The following is a 23,149-nucleotide window of genomic DNA, read 5'->3' as shown; positions in this document are numbered from 1 at the left end:
CTTTGAACCTTGATCCTCAGATCTCAGTCTCCTGAGGAGCTACGATTATAGACACTATAGACACGAGCCACAAGTGCCCAGCTGAAAGGGTTTCCTTTTGGCCAGTCCTGGGGCTTGAACTCAGGGCTTTCTCGAGGATAGTGCTCTACCACATGAGCCACGGCACCACTTCCAGCTTTTTCTGTGTATGTGGTACTGAGGACTCGAACCAAGGGCTTCATGCATGCTACACAGGCACTCTACCACTATGCCACACCTCTGACCCATGAAGGTTTTATTTTCTATGCATATAAACTTCAAGTAGAACAATCTAAACTTTGGCTCATGTTGCTTTTTTCTTTGTTATCCTTCAGGGAATAAAGGCTAAAATGAAACCCATAGAGGAATCAAAGAAGCAAGGCATTGGAACTGTCCTGGAAAGAACACACAAAACTACATTCATCTGCTCTAAAGAGCTGCTACATCTACCTTTGGACTTACTGCTCATAACAGGTTCTGTGTTCTGTCTCCAGGAAGTGGCATACCCAACAGAGTCATCAAGCTAAGGTATAAATCATGCAGGCTGACTTGTTCTCACGGTGTCACACCTCCCTAAGTAAGCTGTCTGTTTCTTTACCCTCAAATCCTAGGATAAGCACTTGAGTTCAGATGTTTCCATAGATTGTCTATAGCCTCAGGTCCTTCTACTCCCCATCGTCCAGTGGTATAGCTGTTTCCCTTTGTGCATGCACTGTTCCAGCCCCTGTTTGCTGTAGGTGGCCTGGAGAAAGTTTTCTGAGGTAGCAAGAATGGGCTTGGGGATAAGTTTGACCTATAATCCACAATGTTCGTCCTCAAGGCAGAGATGAAAGGACCAAGTATGCCACCATTAACCTCTTAGAACAATCGAAGTAGGACACAGTTTGGACCACTATTGGCTGGTCTAAATCTCTGAAGCAGCAGTCGGGAGTATGGACTCTTACCTCATCACTTGGGTCATAATACTGCTCCAGATATGGGTGGGCCAGAGCCTGTTCAACTTCAATCCTCTTGTGGGGGTTGAATGTCAACATTTTGTCCAGCAAGTCCAGAGCTATGAAGAGAGGTTTTGTAGTGGTGAGAAACAGTAGTCACTAATATGCTCCAATTTTCTCGTTAAATTGACCTCCAAGACTATAAGAGTGAAACATCACTGTTGGATGAGCACACAGCACACGGAATGCCATCTGAGTGAGTCCCTTCAATGGTGAATACGGGTGCTGACTACCTGATAGGGCTCAGAGAGATAGGGCAAGCGGTCAGCTTGGTCTACAAAACAAAGTTCCTAGATCATTACTCTGCAGGTATCAAAAGTAAATTATTTATCCCAGAGCAACTCTGGGATTTGAGGTATGGTCATTTTGCCGGGGGTGACAGTTATGTGTGAACTACAGGCTCCAGTCATCCTCTCTGCAGCTTGGAGTCTTTCTGAAAGGCTCAAAGCGAAAGTACATGTTTGACATGGCTAGTTGCCAACAGCGGAATGTGTCTTTCATGTTAGCAGGAGGACCAAGTACAGATCACTGGGAACAGGGCCAATGAGGAACATGCTCTGCTGGCCTCTAGCTGTTGTCCAGGTAGCCCAGAACTCATCAGGACGGAAAAGAGCAAGACTAACAGTATTAGGAAGAAGGATTGAGGAAACCTGACAAAAGCCTTCTTGGATTAGCAGAAGCAGGCATCCATGTGTAAGAATGCACATCTTTTGCAGGTGCTAAAGGAGCTTAAAACCAAACCAACCAACCAACCAACCAACCAAATAAACAAAACCCCCCAAACTGCCAGTGCTGGTTGCCCACACCTGTGATCTTAGCTACTCAGGAGGCCGAGATCTAAGGATCATGATTCAAAGCCAACCCAGACAAGAGACTCATCTCCAAGTAACTACCAGAAACCTGGAAGCAGTGCTGTGGTTCAAAACAGTAGAGAGCTAGCTTTGGGGAAAACAATAAGGAACAGCACCTCAGCTCAAGCCCCATGGCTGATAACAACAACAACAACAACAACCCTTTTATATTAGTTATGGGAGGGGTGATATCTCATTGTCATATCTTCATACATGTTTACACTGTATTCCAATCAATCTCACTCTCTGTCTTCCTCTTCTCCAAAAATGGCACCCCTATAGGTTCCCTTCCTTCCTTCTCTCTCCACCCCCCTGCCCCACCCCCTTTGTATCAGTCTTGGGGTTTGAACTCAGGCCGTGGGCACGGCCCTTGAGTTTTTTTTTTAAATCAAGGCTAGTGTTCTACCACTTGAGCCACAGCACTAATTCCAGCTTTTTTTTTTTTTTTTTTTGCCGGTTCTGGGCTTGAGCTCAGGGCCTGAGCCCTGTCCTTGGACTTTCTCAAGGCTAGAGCTCTACCACTTGAGCCTCAGCACTTCTGGCTTTTTTCTATGTATGTGGTACCGAGGAATCGAACCCGGGTCTTCATGCATGCTAGGCAAGCACTTTAACCACTAGGCCAAACTCCCGGCCCTAATTCCAGCTTTTTTTGTGTATGTGGTATGGAAGAATCTAACCTAGGGCATCGGGCTAACTAGGCAAGCATTCTACCACATTTCTGGCCCCCCTTGTTTTGTTTTCATAGTTCCAACTAATCTATTTTGACAGCATTCAAACCTCCTTCATCTTCCCTGCCAGTCCAATCCCTTTCCTTCAGTAACTAATCACTGAAAATCTAGTTCTCTCCTCCCATCCCCTGCTGATTGATAGCTTTAGCTGGGTTTCTCTATGCTACCCTCATACATACTTGCAATGCAATAAAATAGTTATTTATCTTTCTTTTTCCATTTTCCCTTTTCAGAGTAATCGCTTAGATTGATTCATGTTCTCTATTAAATCATAAGAAATGTGTGTAGATGTGTTTGTATGTGAGAGAGAGAGAGAGAGAGAGAGAGAGAGAGAGAGAGAGAGAGAGAGAGAGAGAGAGACAGACAGACAGACAGACATGGAGATGGAGACACACACACACATTTTAGGCTTGGCTTATATATCCTCAAGCATCTCAGAAGAATCCTAGGTTCAACTCTAAAAACTGACTGTATGTCTAAGAAACTAGTAGTCAACAGGAACACTAATTTTTAGTGAATGTAAGTGACACTGAAACAGAAACAGGGACCAGGAGCATGGCCTAGTGGTAGACTGGTTTCCTAGCATGCACGAAGTCCTGGGTTCGATTCCTGGTTTCAGTACCACATACACAGAAAAAGCCAAAAGTGGTGTTGTGGCTTAAGTGGTAGAGTGCTAGCCTCGAGAAAGCCCAAGGACAATGGCCAGGCCCCAAGTCTAAGCCCCAGCACTGGAGAAAACAAGCAAACAAAAACAAAATGACATCTACTCAATGAATACTCTTGGCAGCTAGTTTCCCTCATGGCTGAGGTTACTCAAAGGACATGGGTTTACATGCTCATGCTCAGTTCTGGCACTGACTTTCTACTCATGGCATAGACCACAGAGCCAATCCTTGGGGGGGGGGGGGGGGGGTGGGGGTGTGTGTGTGTGTGTGTGTGTGTGTGTGTGTGTGTGTGTGTGTGTGTGTGTGTGTGTGTGTGTGTGTGTGTGTGTGTGTGTGTGTGTGTGTGTGTGTGTGTGTGTGTGTGTGTGTGTGTGTGTGTGTGTGTGTGTGATGGGGCTTGAACTCTGGGCCTGGGCACTGTCTCTGAGCTCTTCAGCTCAAAGCTACTGCCCAACCCTAGGGCCTGGGCATTGTCCCTGAGCTCTTCAGCTCAAGGCTATGGTCCTACCCCTTGAGCCACAGCTCCACTTCACGTTTTCTAGTGATTAAACAAGCGTCAGCCACTGTGCCTGGTTCAATCCTTGATCTTTTAAGAGAAATAATGGTGGACACTGTGAGAAATTCCGTATTTTTCTTTTATCCAATATACATACTTTTTTTTTTTGGTGGGGGTGTCAGGGCAGGGGAGGGAGCTGGTCCTGGTGGGGCTTGAACCCAGGGTCTGGGCATTGTCCTTGAGCTCTTTTGCTCAAGGCTAGTGCTCTACCACTTGAGCCAACAGTATTTTAAGCAGCCCTCCACCGCCTCGTGATAGTACTGGGGCCTGAACTCAGACCTTATGATCTTATCTTGTGCTCTGCCAAGTCTCCACTTATGACTTTCTTTTTTTTTCATATATTTTTTGACTTTCTTTTAAGTAACGAGAGATAAAAAGTCTTAGATTTGTCTGCTAGGGCTGGCACAATCCTCAGATCCCAACTTTCTGAGTAGTTACTGAGTAAGCTAATGGTACACCTGACTTTTAATAGCATTATTTCCATAGCATTGAGGGTACTACTCTGTTCAAACTTGCTGGTATTAAGTAGGAAGGTAATTCAAGGCAACTGAGTATTTTGCACCTTAGGCATTTCTAAAACAGACGATCCCTTCTAAATTCTAGGCCCTTATGCTTCCAGGCAAAAATTTCTAAAGAAAATGGCTTTTTCTCAGCACTTAAAATGTAACTGCCTCCTTATACTGCTATTTCTGCATTATTCACAGCTACCAAAGGAGAAAAGGCAAAATGGGAGGCAGCTGGCAGGTGCAGATCCCACAGTCAGAGTGCTCGCCCTCCTCCTCCTCCCACACAACACAGAAATCCACTGGTACCACTTAGATGGTGTGAATCATGGCTGTTTGTGTGCATGTTTTCTTGGGCACAAGTTTCCTTCCCCCAAGAGACTGAAGTCCCTTCAAGCTGGGATTACATTTGAATATGATCCCTAGCTCTTCCTGCTATCCACTCTGGTATTCCCTACCTTCCAGTATTACACTAAATAGAATAATGCGCTGGGAATGTGGCTGAATGGTAGAGTGCTTGCCTAGCATGCATCAAGCCCTGAGTTGATGCCTCAGTACCACATAAACAGAAAAAGCTGAAAGTGGTGCTGTGGCGCAAGTGGTAGAGAGGGCTATAGCCTTGAGCAAATAAAGCTCAAGGGACAGTGCTCCGGACCTTTGCTTAAGCCCCCGAATTTGGGGGGGGGGGAGAGGAAAGAAAAGAAGAAGAAAAAAGAATACAGTAAGCTGGGCCCCTTTCCTCCTCCTAGCTCATCCTGGGCAGGCTACCTAACTGGATCCATACAGCAGCTATTTGAGGCCCATCTAGTAAAATTCTGATCCTGGAGCCAGGCTGCAACCTCTCACTGCCACCTTAAGTTTCCAGGCAGTACCAGAGAAAATAACCTAACTAAAGCCTGTGCCATGGAAAGTGCTTCAAACTTCCTTGTTTCAGAATCCCTTTATAACTCCTAAAAATGACTGAGGATCTATTATTTGGAAAGCAGAGGTTAGAAGTGTCCCGAGTTTGAGGCTAACCTTGGGAATGAAGTGAAATCCCATCACAAAACCTGAGGATTGATTTAAAAAGCTAATTCAGCTGGGCATTAATGCTCAGCCTCTAATCCTAGCTACTTAGGGGGCTGAGTTCTGAGGATTAGGGTTGAAAGCCAGCTCAGTCAGGAAAGTCTACTCTATCTCTAACCTACCCAACCCCACTCCTCCCCACAAAAAAGGAAAGAAACAAAAAAAGGCCAGAAGTGGAATTGTGTGGCTCAAGTGGTAGATAACTAGACGAGCATAAAACCTCAGGGACAACAACCTGTTCCTGAATTCAAGCCCCAGGACTGGCACAAAAATTTTTTTTTTAAAGCATATTCAACTCATATCACCAGCATTTTTTTCTCAAGAAAAAAACACTGCAGTCTGGTGCAGATGGCTCGGGACTACAATCCTTAAACAGCTGACACACACAACCTACCCCTAAATGTCACAAGGCCCTTACAGTCTATGGGGAGGGGGGAATACTGTTGTGTCTTTTATTTTATATAGTTTAAATCATACTGTATAACAAATGCTTTATTATTTTCCCAAGTTATGAAAACTGCAAAAACAACTTCTTAGTGGCTTTACAACATCTCTTTAAGTAGATAATTAACACTGGCATATAGGTGGTTCCTAATGCCTAAATTTAATGTGATCCAAACCAAATTCTCAAGGCAATCTCCTAAACTGCTTTTCTGTCATTCTCATCTCAGCATTTCCTGTGAATGGAACATCTTTGTCCTTTGCTCATTCACTTAGCCACTGAGCTCTTTAAGATTTGTCTCTGCACTCTCTATACTAATAGTAAGTATAGAGAGTGCAGAGACAAATCTTAGATGATAAATTTAACATTAGTAACTAGTAATTCACTTAACCTTATCAATTATCAAGTGAGAACTGAATCTGTATGGGAAATTATGGAGCCTTTCCAAAATCAAAGGCTACCAATATGGAATCCTAATTTTTAATTCAGGAGGCTGATTCCAGAGCTCTAGGGCATTAGCTACTCTTCTGTTTTCCTTATATATAACAGTAAGGATATAGAAACTTAAATGTTATTCAGTGTAGAAAATCTTAGAACTATTGTTCACACCTAGGGCCAGGAGCATGGTCTAGTGGTAGAGTGCTCACCAAGCATGGACGAAGCCCTGGGTTCCATTCCTTGGTACCACATACACAGAAAAAGCTTTGACTCAAGGGTAGCTTGCTAGTCTTGAGAAAGCCCAAGGACAGTACCCAGGCCCTGAGTTTAAGCCCCAGGACAAGAAGGAAGGAAGGAAGGAAGGAAGGAAGGAAGGAAGGAAGGAAGGAAGGAAGGAAGGAAGGAAGGAAGGAAGGAAGGAAGGGAGGGAGGGAGGGAGGGAGGGGGAGAGGAGGGAGGGGGGAAGGTGGAAAGAAAGAGGAAAGATTTTTCAAAGATTAGGTGTGAACACTTTCATGCGATCAAATCTATTCTTTTTCCTTTCTGTTTGTTTTTGAAGTTTAGGAAGAGTCTTCAGGTACAGACCAGAAAAAAACAGTAAATACTCTAAAAATACTGTTTTTAACAGAATAATTAAAAAAACTAGTTAATAATTGATGCTTTTGGAATCATTTTCATGTGTGAGTAATAATGTAAACTGATTTTCTTCCAAATATTCAACCAGCCTAGAACCATCTGCTGAATAATAATCATTCTTCCCCCTCACTCCAGTCATTTGGAGAGAATTCTAACCTAAGATTTCTTTGAAGAAAAATCTACAATAATCACTGGCTTAAGGGATTTGGTAATCAAAAATGTCCAAAAAAAATGTGAAAAAAAATGTTCAATTTCACTCTTAATTAAATACAATTAAATGCCACTCCCGCCCCCATGTGGTTGGCAGACCCAAAAGTTCAATACTCCAGAATTACTGGAACAAAAGACATGTGACTGAATTGCTAAAGTACCCTCCAAAGAGATGCAACTAATTTACACTCTACCAGCTGTCTCCGAGAACATCCACTTCCCTGCAGCCTTGACCGTACGTACAGTGGCTTATCGAACTTTTGGTGTTTTCTATTTTGAGAAATAAGTCCAAAAAGAAATATTGACCTTCAATGTCCTATGCTGCATGCGTTTAAAATTTAAAAAACAAAACAAACTTTTTTGGGGGCCAGGAGTGTGACCTAGCATGCACAAAGACCCAGGTTCGATTCCTTGGTACCATATACATAGAAAAGGTTTAAGGACAGTACTCAGGCCCTGAGTTCAAGTCCCAGGACTGGCACAAACAAAAACAAAACAAAACAAAAAAAGACTTGATAATAATCTAATACAAAATAATGACAAAAGAGAAAAGTGAGGAAACAAAAGGAAAGCCTGCAAGTAGGTCCATTTATCACAACCGCTTAGCTAGGGTGGCACTCTACCACTTGCTCAACTTCTGGTGTTTGGGTAGTTAACTGGACATAAGGGTCTCTTGGATTTGTCTACCTGGGCTGGTTTTGAAATGATATCCCCATATGGGTGGCCTGAGCCACCTGAGATAGCTTCGATCTGTGATCCACTGATCTTAGCCTTCTGAGTAATTAGGATTTATTAGCATGAGCTGCCAGTGCCTGGCTTGTTATCATTCATTCATTCATATTTTTGTCAGTCATGGTGCTTAAACTCAAGGTCAGGATACTGTTCCTGAGCATTTCTGTTCAAAGAAAGTGCTCTACTACTTATAGCCACAGCTCTATTTCTGGTTTTGTGGTGGTTACCTGGAGAAAAGAGTCTTTTGGATTTTTGTGCCTGGACTGGCTTTGAACCACAACCCTCAGATCTCAGATTCCTGAGTAGGTAGGATTACAGTCATGAGACACCAGCACCTGACTATCTTTTATTTATTATTACTTTTTCCTTTTTGCATACAGGTTATCTAATTGTTCCAGTACCTACTAAAAAAGAGATGGATATAAGCAAAAACATTTTTATAAATCAAGTGAATTATGATAAATGGAAGAATACATACATAAAGGCAACACATTCCATGATTAAATTAATATTATATTCTTGAAAAGGTACAGCTATAGGGATAGAAATCAAATCACATCACTCAGCCAAGTGCTGGTGGCAGGGGCTGGGGAATCAAAAGTTCTAGGCTAGCTTAGATACATAGAGCCTCTCTCCCAAGACAAAACAAAATCAAATGTCCAGATAATAAAGAATTTAGGATTGAGCATATCTGATTTAAAATAAGAGAGTTTTGAACACACAATTCAAAATGTAGAAAATCTCCCATATTGGAATGACCTATCGACTCACACTCAAAACAGACTAAAAACATTGTATAAAATTACCATCAGGTTATACATTTATGAAGCATAAATGAATTTTGTACTTAGATATATTGGTCCTTTCTCTAAGTTATCTCATGTTTATTAAATATCCCAAAATCGAAGAAAATTAATAATTCCAAACAATTTTTTTTGTGGGTCATGGGGCTTGAACCCGGCCTGGGCGCTGTCCCTGAGCTCTTCAGCTCAAGGCTACCACCCTACCCTCCAAGCCCCATTTTTTTAGGTTAATTGGAGAAGAGTCTGAGGTTCTTTTGTGCCCTCACTGGCTTTGAACATTGATTCTCAGATCTCAGCCTCCTGAGTAGCAAGATTATAGGTATGAGCCACCGCGCAGGCTCCAAACACATTTGATTGAGCATTTCAGATAAGAAATAGTAAACCTGCAATTTATTTTCTAACACCTCCCGAGTCCTAGAAATGGGAACAGGAATTGAATCAATACAAGTAACTAAAAAAGTAGAAAACTGGGGTCGGGAGTTTGGCCTAGTGGTAGAGTGCTTGCCTAGCATGCACGAAGACCCAGGTTCGATTCCTTGGTACCGCATGCATAGAAAAAAAAAGCTGGAAGTGGTGCTGAGGCTCAAGTGGTAGAGCTCTAGCCTTGAGAAACTTCAAGGACAGGGCTCAGGTCCTGAGCTTAAGCCCAGGACTGGCAGTGGGGTGCATGGCTATCATAAGGGTGGACATTGGGTTAGAGCCACAGCAGTGGAATATAATTTAAAAGAGAATAATACACACATTTCAAATAAGTTGACCTTACAATTTAACAAATACACTGAATAACAAGCTAAGCAGAAGAAAACGATAATGCGCTAAGGCTTACCTTTAGAGTCAGCATTTGGAAACAGCCTATTCCATGGTACTTTATTTTTGTGTGGAAGAGAAAGCAAATAGTTTCTAGCCTTTAAATTTATTATACAATTCAGGTCTTCCTGTGATGGGGATCCAAGAATACCTATTAAATAAAGTAATTAGCTGTTAAAGACCAAGGCAAACACACTTGATACCAATTTGGGATAAAATGAACTTTGGTCCTTCATGTCTTCTCACCACTATTTAATGCTTATCTTTCCTCCAAATTTTTACATAAATGGTCCCCCCACCTCAAACATTTTGAGATTAAAAACTCATCTCTACTACAGATTAGAATTATCAGAACTGTTGAGTGATGTAATGATGTGACTCTCAGGAACCTTACCCAGAATGTGGTTCAGCTGGTCAAGATAATGCTTTCCTGGGAAGATGGGCCTATTGGACAGCATCTCTGCCAGGATACAGCCCACAGACCAAATATCAATGGACTTGGTATAGCCCTGCAGCAGAAAGGGGGAAAAGGCAGAGGAAGATCATCTATGCACATGACAAAACCATGAGGTCTTGCTCCATGAGATGAATACTGCTGATACCAGCTGGGGCTTCTCCAAAATTTCACAAATACGTGGCAAAGAGCAAATAATAATTTGGTTTTTTAATACTTAATAACCATGATTACTTAATTTTATTTCACACTTCAAACACTGATTAACTTTCTATTTAATCATCATTTCCAGCCAGACACTGGTGGCTTATATCTGATTTCCTAGGTATTCGGGAGGCTGAGGTCTGAGGATTAAGGTTCTAACCAGCCAGGCAAAGACTTGAGACTCTTCAATTAAACAGCAAAAAGCTGGAAGTAGAACTCTGGCTCATGTGGTAGAGTGCCAGCCTTGAGTGGAAAAAGCCAAGCAAGAGCACAAGGCCCGGAGTTCAAGCCCTGGTAGCAGCACATGCATGCATGCGTACACACACACATAGAACACTACACACAAGAATCTCTGAAGTGGAAGGGTATCAATGTATGTGAATTAATGCACCTTCTATCTGGCAAATATCATGTAACCCTTTTATTACAATAAAAAAAATAAACATAAAAAAAAGAATCCCTGAAGTGTACACTTCAGTCTTTTTTGCAAAGTATGAGGATGATTCATAATTATTCTATGTCTCAGGACACTTATAATCCATTTAGTCCTTTTTGGAAACATGGAAGTCAGTTCAAAAGAGGAGACATTACTATACTATACTATACTATACTATACTATAAGAATGTCTCAAAAAAAAAAAAGAAAGCGAATACATTACTAGAAGTAACATTCTCAGGCTACATGTACTACAAATGAAAATGAACTTATACTAAGTTTTTACAGTGGTAATTCTGTAAGTAGAACAGATGAATTAGGCACCTGAAAAAAATGTAGAACTACCCTCCTCTTTGGGGTGCTTTCTGCTAGAGGGTGATGAGAGAAAGGCAGTGGGGATATTTTAAGTTCTAATGAAGACTCAAGGTCAAGGGCCATCAGGACAAAAGGCTCAGCAGACACTGCACTTCTGCATGCCAACACTCTACAATGGCTATCATGTAACCATTAGAGAAAACAAGGCTGCTGCTTGCGATGATATGCAGCACAAAGTTATTTACGAGAATCCACACCACAGTTTTTTTTCTTTGAAACATTTACTGTACAAAATCCTGCTTTAAAATGTATTTTCCCCCTCATGCCAGTACTGGTGTTCTATAGTAAATCCACTTGTGAGAACAAAAGAAGCCATCACTTAAAAGGCCCAGTTTAGAATCTCTATTGCAGCATTAGTGGATGGCAGGGGGGCTCAAGTCACAAAGCCCAACAGCCCTGAATACAACTAACACATGGCTCAAGTGGCCAAAACTACACAGGGTGCAGGGTATTGATCTTAAGGAAGTAAAAAGCAAATAAAACCCCACCAAACACTCAAATCTAGCAAAGATGTTAAATATAAGCCAAAACAAATCAAATGTGGACACAATCAAGGGGAATTAAGAACCAATTATCTAAGGAGAATAAGACTTTTCTGGAACCTACCAATTCAAAACACACTTTTAAGCTAAAGAATAGCCTCTATTATTAAGGTCTTTTGCTTAGACCTAGCCTCTTTATCTCACTGGGACTTGAAGTCATGAGCTGGGCACAGTCCTTTAGCTTTTTCACTCAAGACTGGTGCTCTATGGGCTGAGAGTGTGACCTAGAGGTAGAGTGCTTGCCTAGCATGCACAAAGCTCTGGGCTCAACTCCTCAGTACCACATACACAGGAAAAGCCACAAGTGGTGATGTGGCTTAGGTGGTAGAGTGCTAGCTTTGCGAAAAGTCAGACCCTGAGTTCAGGCCCCAGGACTACTGAAAAAGAAAGGAAGGAAGGAATAAATGAATAAATAAATGACTGGTGCTCTACCACATGAGCAATAGTTCCATATTTAGCTCCTTGCTGGCTAACTGGAGAGAATCTCCTAAACTTTCTTGTCCTGGATGGCTTTGAATTGTGACCCTGAGATCTTGGCTCCTGAGTAGCTAGGATTACAGGTGTAAGCTATGGGAGTCAGTAGGAGTATCTTTTAATGTGATTTTGCTTAATTAAAACCATATGTTAAAAAAAAGTAACGTGCCAAGCCTGGTGGGCTTACGCCTATAATCCTAGCTACTCAGGCTGAGATCTGAGGATCGAGGTTCAAAGCCAGTCCAGGCACTAAAGACTGTGAGACTCATCTCCAATTAACCACCAGAAAATTGGAAGTGGCGCTGTGGCTCAGGGGTAGGGCGGCAGCCTTGAGCTGAAGAGCTCAGGGACAGAGCCCAGGCCCAGAGTTCAACCCCATGATCAACAAAACAAAACAACTGTTGTAAGCAAATCCCATTTCCTTATAAAAATCAGTCTAATAGCTTATCTCTACTTATAAAGAATAGAGAAAGAGCATACTAATGGCTTACATCTGTAATCCTAGCTACTCAGAAGGCTGAATGAAACTAGCCCAAGCAGAAACTCTGTGACTGTTGTATCTGCAATCAAAAATATCATAAAACTCAAAGTGGACGTGTGGCTCAGGTGGCAGAGCTCTCAGAACAGGACACATTAAAAAAAAAATAGAGAATGATGTCTCTAAACAAAGTAGACTTGTTCCTTTCATTTTCATTAAACCCCTCAGGATCTAGCATCCCAAACATGATGCCCAATGTCTATCTACTTTTCTTCATATATCTTTGTGTGTGTATATGTGCTGATCATTTTTGAAAGCTCACTGGAGTTTCACAGACTTTACTACTTTGGCTGGCTTCAAACAGTGATCCTCAGATCTCAGCCTCCTGAGAGTAGCTAGGATTATAGGCATGAGCCATTAGCACCTGACAACTTTTTTTTTCATGTAACTTAAGGTTACAGCGTAGCAGATGGAACCATATTTTAAAAGTTCATAGTCTTCAGATATTAAGTATAGATAGTATGCCAAGTAGACTTAAAGTATCTAATTTTGATACCTTACTCATATACTATTTGAAAAGGATGTTAATAATACTTAATTTCAATCTAGAAAAGCCCCCAAGTTTTACCTGATTCATGTTTCTAATAGCCATACTTTCTTTTTTTTTTTTTTTTGGGGGGGGTCAGTCATGACCCTTGAACTCTGAGCCTGGGCATTATATCTGAGATCAAGGTACAATGCTCAAGCACTAGCTCAAGGCTAGTGCTCTACCACTTAAGCCACAGCACCACTTCCAGTTTTCTGGTGGTTAATTGGAGATAAGAGTCTCATGGACTTTAGTGACTGGGCTGGCTTTGAACTGTGATCCTCAGATCTCAGCCTAGTGAATAGCTAGGATTATAGGCATGAGCCACCACACTCAGCCCACTCATTTCTTATGACCTAGATATAGCAGAGTTTAGATACAGAGGAGGTATTTCATTTGGAAAAAAGATTACCACACTATTTTAGAAAAATATCACATAGAAGTTCTATTTTTTCCACATACTATTTCTTTTCTTTTTCATATAATTTTTATTGTAATTAATAGAAGGGTTACAATTATATTCACCAGACAGAAGGTATATTACTTCACAAACACTGATACCTTTTCTCATGTTTGGGTCCCCATTTCTCTCCCCCTACCCCCACCCCCTTATCTTGTTTTCCCCCCTTCTCCACATACATTTTCTTCAAGTAGTACAAGTTATACTGTGGCTGTGCAAGAGAAATACATTATTATTTTGCTGGTCCTGAGGCTTGAACTCGACCTGCGCGCTGTTCCTGAGCTCCCTTTGCTCAAGGCAAGCATTATGCCAGTTGAGCCACAGTGCTACTTTCAGCTTTTTCAGTGATTTAATAGATGAGAATCTCACAGGCTTTCCTGCCCCATCTTGCTTCCAATCTTGATCTCCAGATTTCAGACTCCCGAGTAGCTAGGATCCTAGGTGGGAGCCATTGGCACCAGATATTCTTTATTATCAGATAAAACTGACCTTTTACAATGTCTCAGTTCACATTCACAGGAATATACATTACTGGCATCTAATACAAAGATTGCCTCTACACACTCAGTTTTGGGCAGAGTAGGTATGAAAGCTGCCATAGGCAGGGCTTCAGGAGACTAGACACAGGAAGAGATGGACCATTTATGGTATCAGCATAAATGACTACCTCCTCTAGATTCCAGCTGAGGTAGAGAGATTGAACTACAGGGTCCAAAAGTTAAGTGATGAACAAGTTTAGTTGGTATCTTAACTCTGGCCAGATGGGCCACCCCTAAACCGAAGCGGAAGCTTGGACATGGAGGCTATCTATTTGAAATTTTCCCTGCTTTCTGGTTTTCTTTTTTATGTTAACTTGGTCCTTACCTTGGAATTCAACATAATTTCTGGAGCTCTGTACCAACGTGTGGCTACATACTCTGTCAGGAAGCCTGTGTGATCATGATCTGGATCTGCAACACGGGCCAGGCCAAAGTCACAGATCTAAGGGAGACAAAAAGTAGGCAACTGAGAATCTACCCAGCTTGATATCAGAATATCATAAAAGTAAAAAACAACAAAAGTAATAATGATAACAAGCAGTTGCTACTATTAGTATGTTAAGTATTTTGCTAGGAATTCTATAAAAACATTTTTTTTTTTTTTTGTCGGACATGGGGCTTGAACTCTGGGCCTGGGCTTTGTCCCTGAGCTCCTGGCTCAAGGCTACCGCCCTTACTCCTTGAGCCATTTCCGGTTTTCTGGTGGTTAATTGGAGATAGTCCCTGGGCTGGATTTGATCCAGATCTTCAGATCTCAGCCTCCTGAGTAGCTAGGATTACAGGCTCAAGCCACCACACTTAACCCTTCTACTGCTGATTTATATTGCTTTAGCCACTGCTTTTACATTGGTTACTGTAGTGTTTTGTGTCTCACGCGTGTCTGTATGTAAAGCTTGAGCAAGGCTGGCACCTTACCACTTGAGTCATTCCTCCAGCCTAGGATTTTTCTGGTTAACTGGAGATAGAATCTCATGGCCTTTCTGCCAAGGGCGACTCCTAATTACTATATTCCAGGTCCCAGCTTCCTGAGTAGCTAAGGAACACAGGTACCAGCCAGCCTTTCCTGGTAAGATCTCCATTTCTGTGTTTCAATCTCTGGTGTTTGTAACTTTCTAGGCCTCAGTGTGAGGTTTAAAAACATTTTTTTATTTTATATTTCAGTTTTAGTGACAACATCTTTTCTGTATTTATATTTGTGTCCAATGCCTAACAGCCGATCTGTAACAATCTGAGGACCAGTGTGTTTCAATGATTTTCTGAAGTGCCCTATCGCTCTGCCCTTGAATTTCTTACTATTTTATACTTCTTAATAATTCATCTTAAATAATGTATTTGCCTCCTCTCTGTAGAAGGTAACTTGGCTAAGGATGTGTCTCCAAACACAGGCTGGCTTTGAACTGCAAGATCTTTAGATCTCAGCCTGCTGAGTAGCTAGTGGCTGGTGACAGGCTTTAAAGTTTTTTGTTTTTGCCAGTCCTGGTGCTTGAACTTAGGACCTGAGCACTGTCCTTGAGCTTCTTTTGCTCAAGGCTAGCATTCTACCCACTTGAACCACAGTGTCACTTCTAGCTTTTTCAGTATGGGTACTGAGAATTGGAGTCAGGGCTTATACATGTTAAGCAAGCACTTTACCATTAAGCCACATTCCCCTGACAGGATTTTTGAAATAATACAACTTGCTGGGCATTGGTGGTTCACTTCTGTAGTACTAGCTACTCAAATGGGCTCAGATCTGAGGGGACTATGGTTTGAAACCAGTCTGGACAGCCAGAAGTAGAGTTATGGCTCAGATAGTAAGAACAGTATGGCTAGTACATACACGTATGTACACACACACACACACACACACACACACACACACACACACACACACACTTAATTTGATGGGATGAACAGGGTTGGAATAAGATGTGGGAGAGAATGACAAGGAAGGGATGCCACTGCATTGTACTCATAAATTGACATGCAGAACTAAAACCGCTTTGTATACTATTTAAAGACAACAAATAAACACATAGAAGACAGCTTAAAAGGAAATCTTACACTTCCTAATTGTTTAGTTATAGCTACACACAGGTGACTTGACAAAAACTGTTCTGGGTAAATTTAGCAAAGCCATCCAGACCCCTCTTTCAGTCTTATCTCACTGGAGCTCACAAGATCACCACTGCGAGGATGAGCTATTCAATCTGCACCAACCTTCTACTTCTCAGATTTCATTTCTTGAGAGTTCTCTATTTAGTCCAAGAAAATGACATTTTTAGATCCTCTCACTCCCCCGCACCATTTCATATAGTCAAATCTTCCTATACTTAAGATGCACCATTTTCTGATTTTAAAATATCTACTCTCTCAATTTGTTCAGACTTGCAGAAGTACTTCTTAAACATTCCTCCTCTGGCTCTCCAATACTGTGGTGCTGGTCAAGAAGACTGTTTTATAAAATAGCTAGTTGTATGACATGCAGCTACACTCTTGTTCTATACAAATTCAGAATCTTTTAATTCTTTGGTCCTTAGGAAATTAACTCAAAAGAAAGACCTGTTAACAAAGATGGGCCAGAGTAACTACACATACTCTCAGAAGGTAGGCTGGAAGATACGGACTAATCTGGAAGTCTGATGGAATTAAGTAGGCTAAGAAACAAGAGTCTAAACTACGGCCCTAAAAGGAGGGACATTAAAGGATAAATCTAAAAGGTATTTATAGGACTTGGAATCTACCTAGATTTCAATCTCTACCTTTGATCCTACAGATCCTCTCATTTACTTTGACTACAGCAACCAAAAAGTTGCACATTTATATTGCAGAATATCCTTATCTTAAATATTAAAAGCTAGGGGAAAGTGAGAGGTTGAGTTCGAGACCCAATACTGGCACAAAAACTGGGGGGGGGGGGGGCGGCGTTTGTTGAACAGCAAATCTGCTTCTCCAGTGGCTCTCCCACAGGCTGCTTTCCATGTGGACTCTCACAGGACAGAACAGCAAGGAAATCCTGTCCTCCTCCATAGCTCTGACAGACAACTCTAGCCATTCCATTCTCATATATATAACCACCACAAGCCTGCACCTCTCCTTTCCCAGATGGCTTGCTTGCCAATTACATTAAAACTCACCAGCAGTAACAAGTCTCTCAGTTTGGCCAATGAATAGTCCATAGCTTTTGTAGAGGAACATAGTTCGTGTGTGGGGGGTGGGGGTGGGGAGGAGTTATGGGGCTTGAACTTCGGGTTTGAGTGCTGTCCCTGAGCTCTACAGCACAGCCCTACCCCTTGAGCCACAGCCCCACTTTCTGTTTTCTAGTAGTTAATTGGAGATAAGAGTCTCACGAAATGCTCTGCCTGGGCTAGCTTTGAACCTTGATCCTCAAATCTCAACCTCCTGAGTAGGTAGGATTACAGGCCTGAGCCACGGCATCCAGCTCATAGTTGGATTTGAGACTTTCAATGTACTTATATCCTACCTGTCGACTAGGTGTTATGGAGATAATTGCTGGAAGCATTTCTAACATAAGGCTCACTAGCAACTGAAGTCAATAAGAGAAGCCATGAATGATCAATTGTTTCTATGACTGAAGAGGAGTGCTCTGAGATGTCACTTGTTTTCTCTGATTGCCAATCCATTCCAGTGAGGTGTGGCTTGAACTTTTCAAATATCTGTAATCTATGGTTCTTTGCTTTTTCAGGGCTAACAGTTCATTGTATGATTCATGTTCAACCAAAGCTTTGCTTTTTATTACAGGAATGATATCTCAAGTCACATTCTAAATCAGACAATCAGAACAAAAACACTGTGCCTTATCAATGGAACAAAATCAGAAGAAGCCTCAGAATGTAAGGCAAGTTCTTTTAATTTCTCTTGGTGCTTGCTGGCTGGAGACACAAACCGTCCCACAGTAGAAGCAATAGGAAACAAGAGGAGGCCCTTGAACATGCTGTGGTTCTATGAAAACCACAAGGAGTAGGGGTGAGGAGCACTGGGAAGACAACTCTTTTTTTTTTTAATTAAAGAATTTATTAACATCCATTTTTACATCATATTTCAAATGACATGTTTAACAAACAATGTCCAGGAAGGGAATTTCTATAAACAATCACTGGCACTTAGATTTTAGTACATAATTAAAATTAGGCTGAGGGTTTGTATGTCATAGATACATATCAATCTATGCAATAAAACATTATGTCTACAGAAAAAAAAAATAAAAAGACTGCAGAAGGTGGGGCGTGGTGGCTCACACCTGTAATCCTGGCTACTCAGGAGCCTGAGATCTGATGGTCATGGTTCAAAGCCATCCCAGGCACTAAAGTTCCCAAGAGATTATCTCCAATTAACCACTAGAAAACCAGAAATGGTGCTGTGGCTCAAGGGGTAGGGGAGTAGCCTTGAGCTTAAGAGCTCAGGGACAGTACCCAGGTCCAGAGTTGAAGTCCCATGCATGACCCAACAACAACAAAAAATACTGCAGAGGTTCAGTCTTGATACATAGCTTTGAGGAGGAGGAGGAAAAGCAAGTGGGGTGGTACATGTTTTTAAATGGAGGAAATGGGAGGATAATGAATGGCTTGAGACTAACCTGGACAAAGGGTTAGTGAGATTCTATTTAAAAAATAATCTGGATGTTATAGTACATACTGGTAATGCCAACTGCTAGGGCCTTATTATCACTTTTGATACTATTTGCTCCTCAAGTGGTTTGATCCTCAAGTGGTTTAGTACTTGCCTAGTAAACACAGGTTCAAACTCCAGCACTGCCAGAACAAAGCAAAAACAACCCTCCCCGAAAGAGCCCCTCAAAGGGTAGTTATTCTTTTTTTTTTTTTTGCCAGTCCTGGGCTTAAGCTCAGGGCCTGAGCACTGTCCTTGGATTTTTCTCAAGGCTAGAGCTCTACCACTTGAGCCTCAGCACCACTTCCGGCTTTTTTCTATGTATGTGGTACCGAGGAATCGAACCCGGGTCTTTGTGCATGTTAGGCAAGCACTTTAACCACTAGGCCAAACTCTCGGCCAGGGTAGTTATTCTTCCTGGTTGCTTTCCCTCTGAGAGAAACTCAATCTGAAAAGCATTAAGTAGGTCATTCAATGTAAGTAGAAGGAGAGCAGGCTAACGGCTTGTATAGCATATGAGCAGTTATATGAGAGTTAAGAGAGGGCTCAAGGTAGTGTAGGTGTGAGGTGAAGACTGGGTCTGGTAAGGAGAGAAGCAGCATATGTAGGGGATTGGAATCTGAGCAAAGTGATATTGGGCAAATCAAATAATGGTGGCTTTCTATTTTGATTCCCTTATTTTTATTGGCTAGAATTGTTTTTTCTAGAAGATGGGCTGTGGATCATAAAAGTGGGCTATTTGCTTTTTGCCTTGATGCAGAGATACTATTGGATTTCCTATTGCAAAAACAGAGAAAATGTTTAATCCTTTCCCTTTAGTTAGCAATGTTTGTAATAGTGGAAAGGCATGAGAGAGATGGTTTACCATCTTCATTCCTACACGTAGTAAAAGGTACAGGACCAGCAGCAGCATGTCACTGTGCCCTCCCCACTCCAGTTTTCTGAATGCTACAATACTAGCATTTACATAGCATTAACAAATAAAATGCTACAAAATAAAAAAGCAAGGATGCTGAAAATAAATCCTCCAAAAATGAGATGTTACATTTTTTTGTATGGAATTACATAAAATGATCTATTACATTTAGCACTTCCCTATCTGGCTACTTTCTCCTCCCTCCCTCCCTCCCTCCCTCCCTCCCTCCGTCCCTCCCTCCCTCCCTCCCTCCCTCCCTCCCTCCCTCCCTCCCTCCCTCCCTCCCTCCCTCCCTCCCTCTCTCTCTCTCTCTCTCTCTCTCTCTCTCTCTCTCTCTCTCTCTCTCTCTCTCTCTCTCTCTCTGCAAGTCCTGAGATAGGGCCTTGGCACTATCCTTGGGCTTGGGCTTTTCTCAAGGATAGTACTCTACCACTTGAGTCACAGCACCACTTCCAGCTTTTTCTGTGTTTGTGGCAAACTCAGGGCTTTGCACTCTACCACTAGGCCACACTCTTGGAACCCAAGACCCTATTTCCAATATAGCCAATCACCTACTGAAAGCCTTCCCATATAGAAGACTAGGAAGGATGTGACCTTCTTCCTGCTGCTTCTCATAGTAGTAGCCACAACTGGTCCCCTTCTCTCTTTTGCATTTTGTATAGTGCATTTCAATTATAGTACATACTATTTTATAATCATCTACTGTCTTATCAGATTTCTCATTGGTGAGGTTTTTTTTTTGCCAGTCCTGGGCTTGGGCTCAGGGCCTGAGCACTGTCCCCGGATTTTTTTCTCAAGGCTAGGGCTCTCCCACTTGAGTCACAGCACCACTTCTGGCTTTTTGCTATGTATGTGGTACTGAGGAATCTAACCCAGGTCTTTGTGTATGCTAGGCAAGCACTCTACCACTAGGCCAAACTCCCAGCCTGGTGAGTTAATTTTTATTTTACTTTTATGCTCATCTTCTGGCATAGCATACTTGACAGAACTTAACACAATAAACGTCTGTTGGACTGAGGGAAAAATGATTATTCCTGTATATTTAGATATTTTTTCTTTCGGTAATACTGGGGTTTAAACTTAAGGCATCATACATTCTAGGCAGGTGCCTTACCATTTCAGCCACTTAACCAATCTCTTTCTACACTGATAATCTTCCAGGTAGGGTCTCATTCCCAGGCCTGGCTGCAGCATAATCTGTCTATGTGTGCTTCTTTGAGATGTCAGGTATATGTCACTGCAGCCTGACATTGTGCTTCCACTTTGGCTTGAGATAACAGGTAGATGCTACAGTATCCAGCCACTGACGGAGATGAAGTCTTGCATGTCTTTCTGCTTTTTGGTCTTGAATTGATGTGAATTTTTTTTATTAGATCGAGTCTATATTTTTTCATTGTAGCTAAGATATCTATAGATCTTCCTTTTTATTCAGCTCTGCCATCTGTTAAGACAGAAATACATGCTATGCCTCTTTAGGAAAACTCTAAAAGGACTGTAAAAGATCTGAATTTCTTCCCTATGAAATTCCTTATTAGGGATTAAAGACAGTGTGGTTGTTTTCTGAGTCTCCCATATAAAACTTATTGCAGGAAAAAGATCATCAATGAAAGAAGATTTAAGAACTTACACATGAGTTGGAAGTGTGGCCCAGTAGGAGAATATCTGACTACCAAGTATGAGGCCCCAAGTTCAAACCCCAGCAACACCAAAAAACACTTACTGCTTACAGGTACATATGGCCTATCTGTACACATAAAACATAAAAGTGCACACATACCTAGGAGAGGAAGAAAAGAATGGTTTAGAAAAAGAATTAGCACTCTTGGACTAGGAAAGTGGTTTAGTGGTAGAGTGCTTGCCTAGTAGGCAAGAAGCCCTGTGATCAATTCTGTTTATGTGGTACTGACCATATAAACAGAAAAAGCTGGAAGTGATTCTGTGGCTTAAATAGTAGAGTGCTGCTAGCTTTGAGCAAAAGAAGCTCAGAGACAATGACCAGGCCCCGATTTTCAAGACCCAGGACTGGGGGGGGGGGGGGGGGAGAGACAGAGAGAGAGAGGAGGAGGGAAGGAAGGAGCAAAGGGAGAGGGAGAGAAGGAAGAGAGGGAAGAGAGGGAGGGAGGGAGGGAAAGGAGAGAGGGGAGAAGGGGAGAGAGGGGAGGAAGGAAGGGAAGGGAGGGAGGGGAGGGAGGGGAGAGGAGAGAGAGGGGAGGGGAGGGGGAGAAAGGGAGGGAAAGAATTAGCATTCCATACTTGCATTTCTGCCATAAAAATATTTTCATAGCCAGGTGTCAATGGCTTATCCCTATAATCCCAGGTAATCAGGAAGCTGACACCTGAGCACTGCAGTTCAAAGCCAGCCTGGGCAGGAACACATGTGAAATTTTTCTCGCCAATTAACCACCAAAAATCCAGAAGCAGAGCTGTGATTCAGGTGGTAGAGTGCTAACCTTGAGTGAAAAAGCTGAGTTCAAGTCCCAGTATCAATACATGTGTGTGAACATGCATACATACATGCATACATGTTCTCATACACTTCTGGTATAACTTTAAATATAATGAAATAACTTTAAATAACGATGAAATAACTGTGCTTCAGTAAGTCCCCCCCCATACACTATTATCATCTTAATAAAAATAACCTGGCTGACCTTGAGATCGCAGGTGGTATTGAGCAGCAGGTTGGAAGGCTTGAGGTCACGGTGCAGAACATTAGCTGAATGAATATATTTTAACCCTCTAAGGATCTGGTAAAGAAAATAGCAGATATGGTCATTGCTGAGGTGTTGTGTCTTCAAGAGCTTGTAAAGATCTGTTTCCATGAGGTCTTGTACTATATATCTGTTTGAGAAGGTTAAGGTAAAATACAAAATAACTGATCGTGGTTAGTCAAGCTTTACAAACAATTCGCCCTTTCCAAATAACCAGTTATTGTACCATCATGACTTTAAGGGAAACAAATTGGATAAAGTTAATGGAGGGAGGGACTAAGAGTTTGGCCTAGTGGTAGAGTGCATGCCCAGCATGCAAGATGCCCTGGGTTCAATTCCTTGGTACCACATATACAGAAAAATCTGGAAGTGTGGTAGTGGTTCCAGTGGCAGAGCGCTAGCCTTGAGCAAGTTTTTCAAAGCCAGCCCAGTCAGTACCCAAGCCCTGAGTTCAAGCCCCAGGACTGGAAAAAAAAAAAAGTTAATGGAAAGAATCTGAAGTAGTTAACTTCAGTAGTAGTTTAGGTAATCGTCATTCTATCTACTTGACGTGGTTGCTTATGAGGACACACTAAGATTTCAAACAGAAATATGGGCTCAGTAAATCTAAGCTGTCCACTATTAACAAATCTGTAAACCTTAGGACAGGTGGTAACCAGCAAGATTATATGCTCCTTTATCTCTTTGGCCCAATCTATAATGTTTATTGTCTCCTTAGTAACCAAACATAAAACTTTTGGTAATACAGGCCTCGTAACACACTACTACAAATATAACCCTTAGTCTATTTTCATGACTCTTTGATTACTGTTAAACTCCTATGAAAGTAAGACAAAAAGGAGTTTGTGCTGGTTTGTGTTCTTGCTGCTTTCCTGCCTCACCATTTATCTAGGCATCTTACACACTACACAAAAGCC

The 23,149-nt window shown here is 41.9% G+C and overlaps 1 protein-coding gene across 1 annotated transcript in view; it reads right to left on the bottom strand.

Moving 5' to 3' along the window:
- Mapk1 (mitogen-activated protein kinase 1) overlaps window positions 1-23,149 on the bottom strand; it is a 73,435-nt gene that overhangs the window by 9,623 nt on the left and 40,663 nt on the right. The window contains exons 3-7 of the mRNA XM_090320548.1: window positions 22,173-22,362; window positions 14,323-14,439; window positions 9,844-9,958; window positions 9,469-9,600; window positions 963-1,072 (exon numbers count right to left, since the gene is read on the bottom strand). Coding sequence (XP_090176674.1) covers window positions 963-1,072; window positions 9,469-9,600; window positions 9,844-9,958; window positions 14,323-14,439; window positions 22,173-22,362 — 664 coding nt within the window. The remainder of the gene's footprint in view (window positions 1-962; window positions 1,073-9,468; window positions 9,601-9,843; window positions 9,959-14,322; window positions 14,440-22,172; window positions 22,363-23,149) is intronic.

This window comes from Megascapheus bottae, chromosome 28 (genome assembly GCF_031878675.1).
Source record: "Megascapheus bottae isolate mThoBot1 chromosome 28, mThoBot2.hap1, whole genome shotgun sequence".
NCBI classification, from domain to species: Eukaryota; Metazoa; Chordata; class Mammalia; order Rodentia; family Geomyidae; genus Megascapheus; species Megascapheus bottae.
The sequence above is the reverse complement of the archived record's forward strand: the minus strand, read 5'-3'. Positions and strand labels throughout refer to the sequence as shown.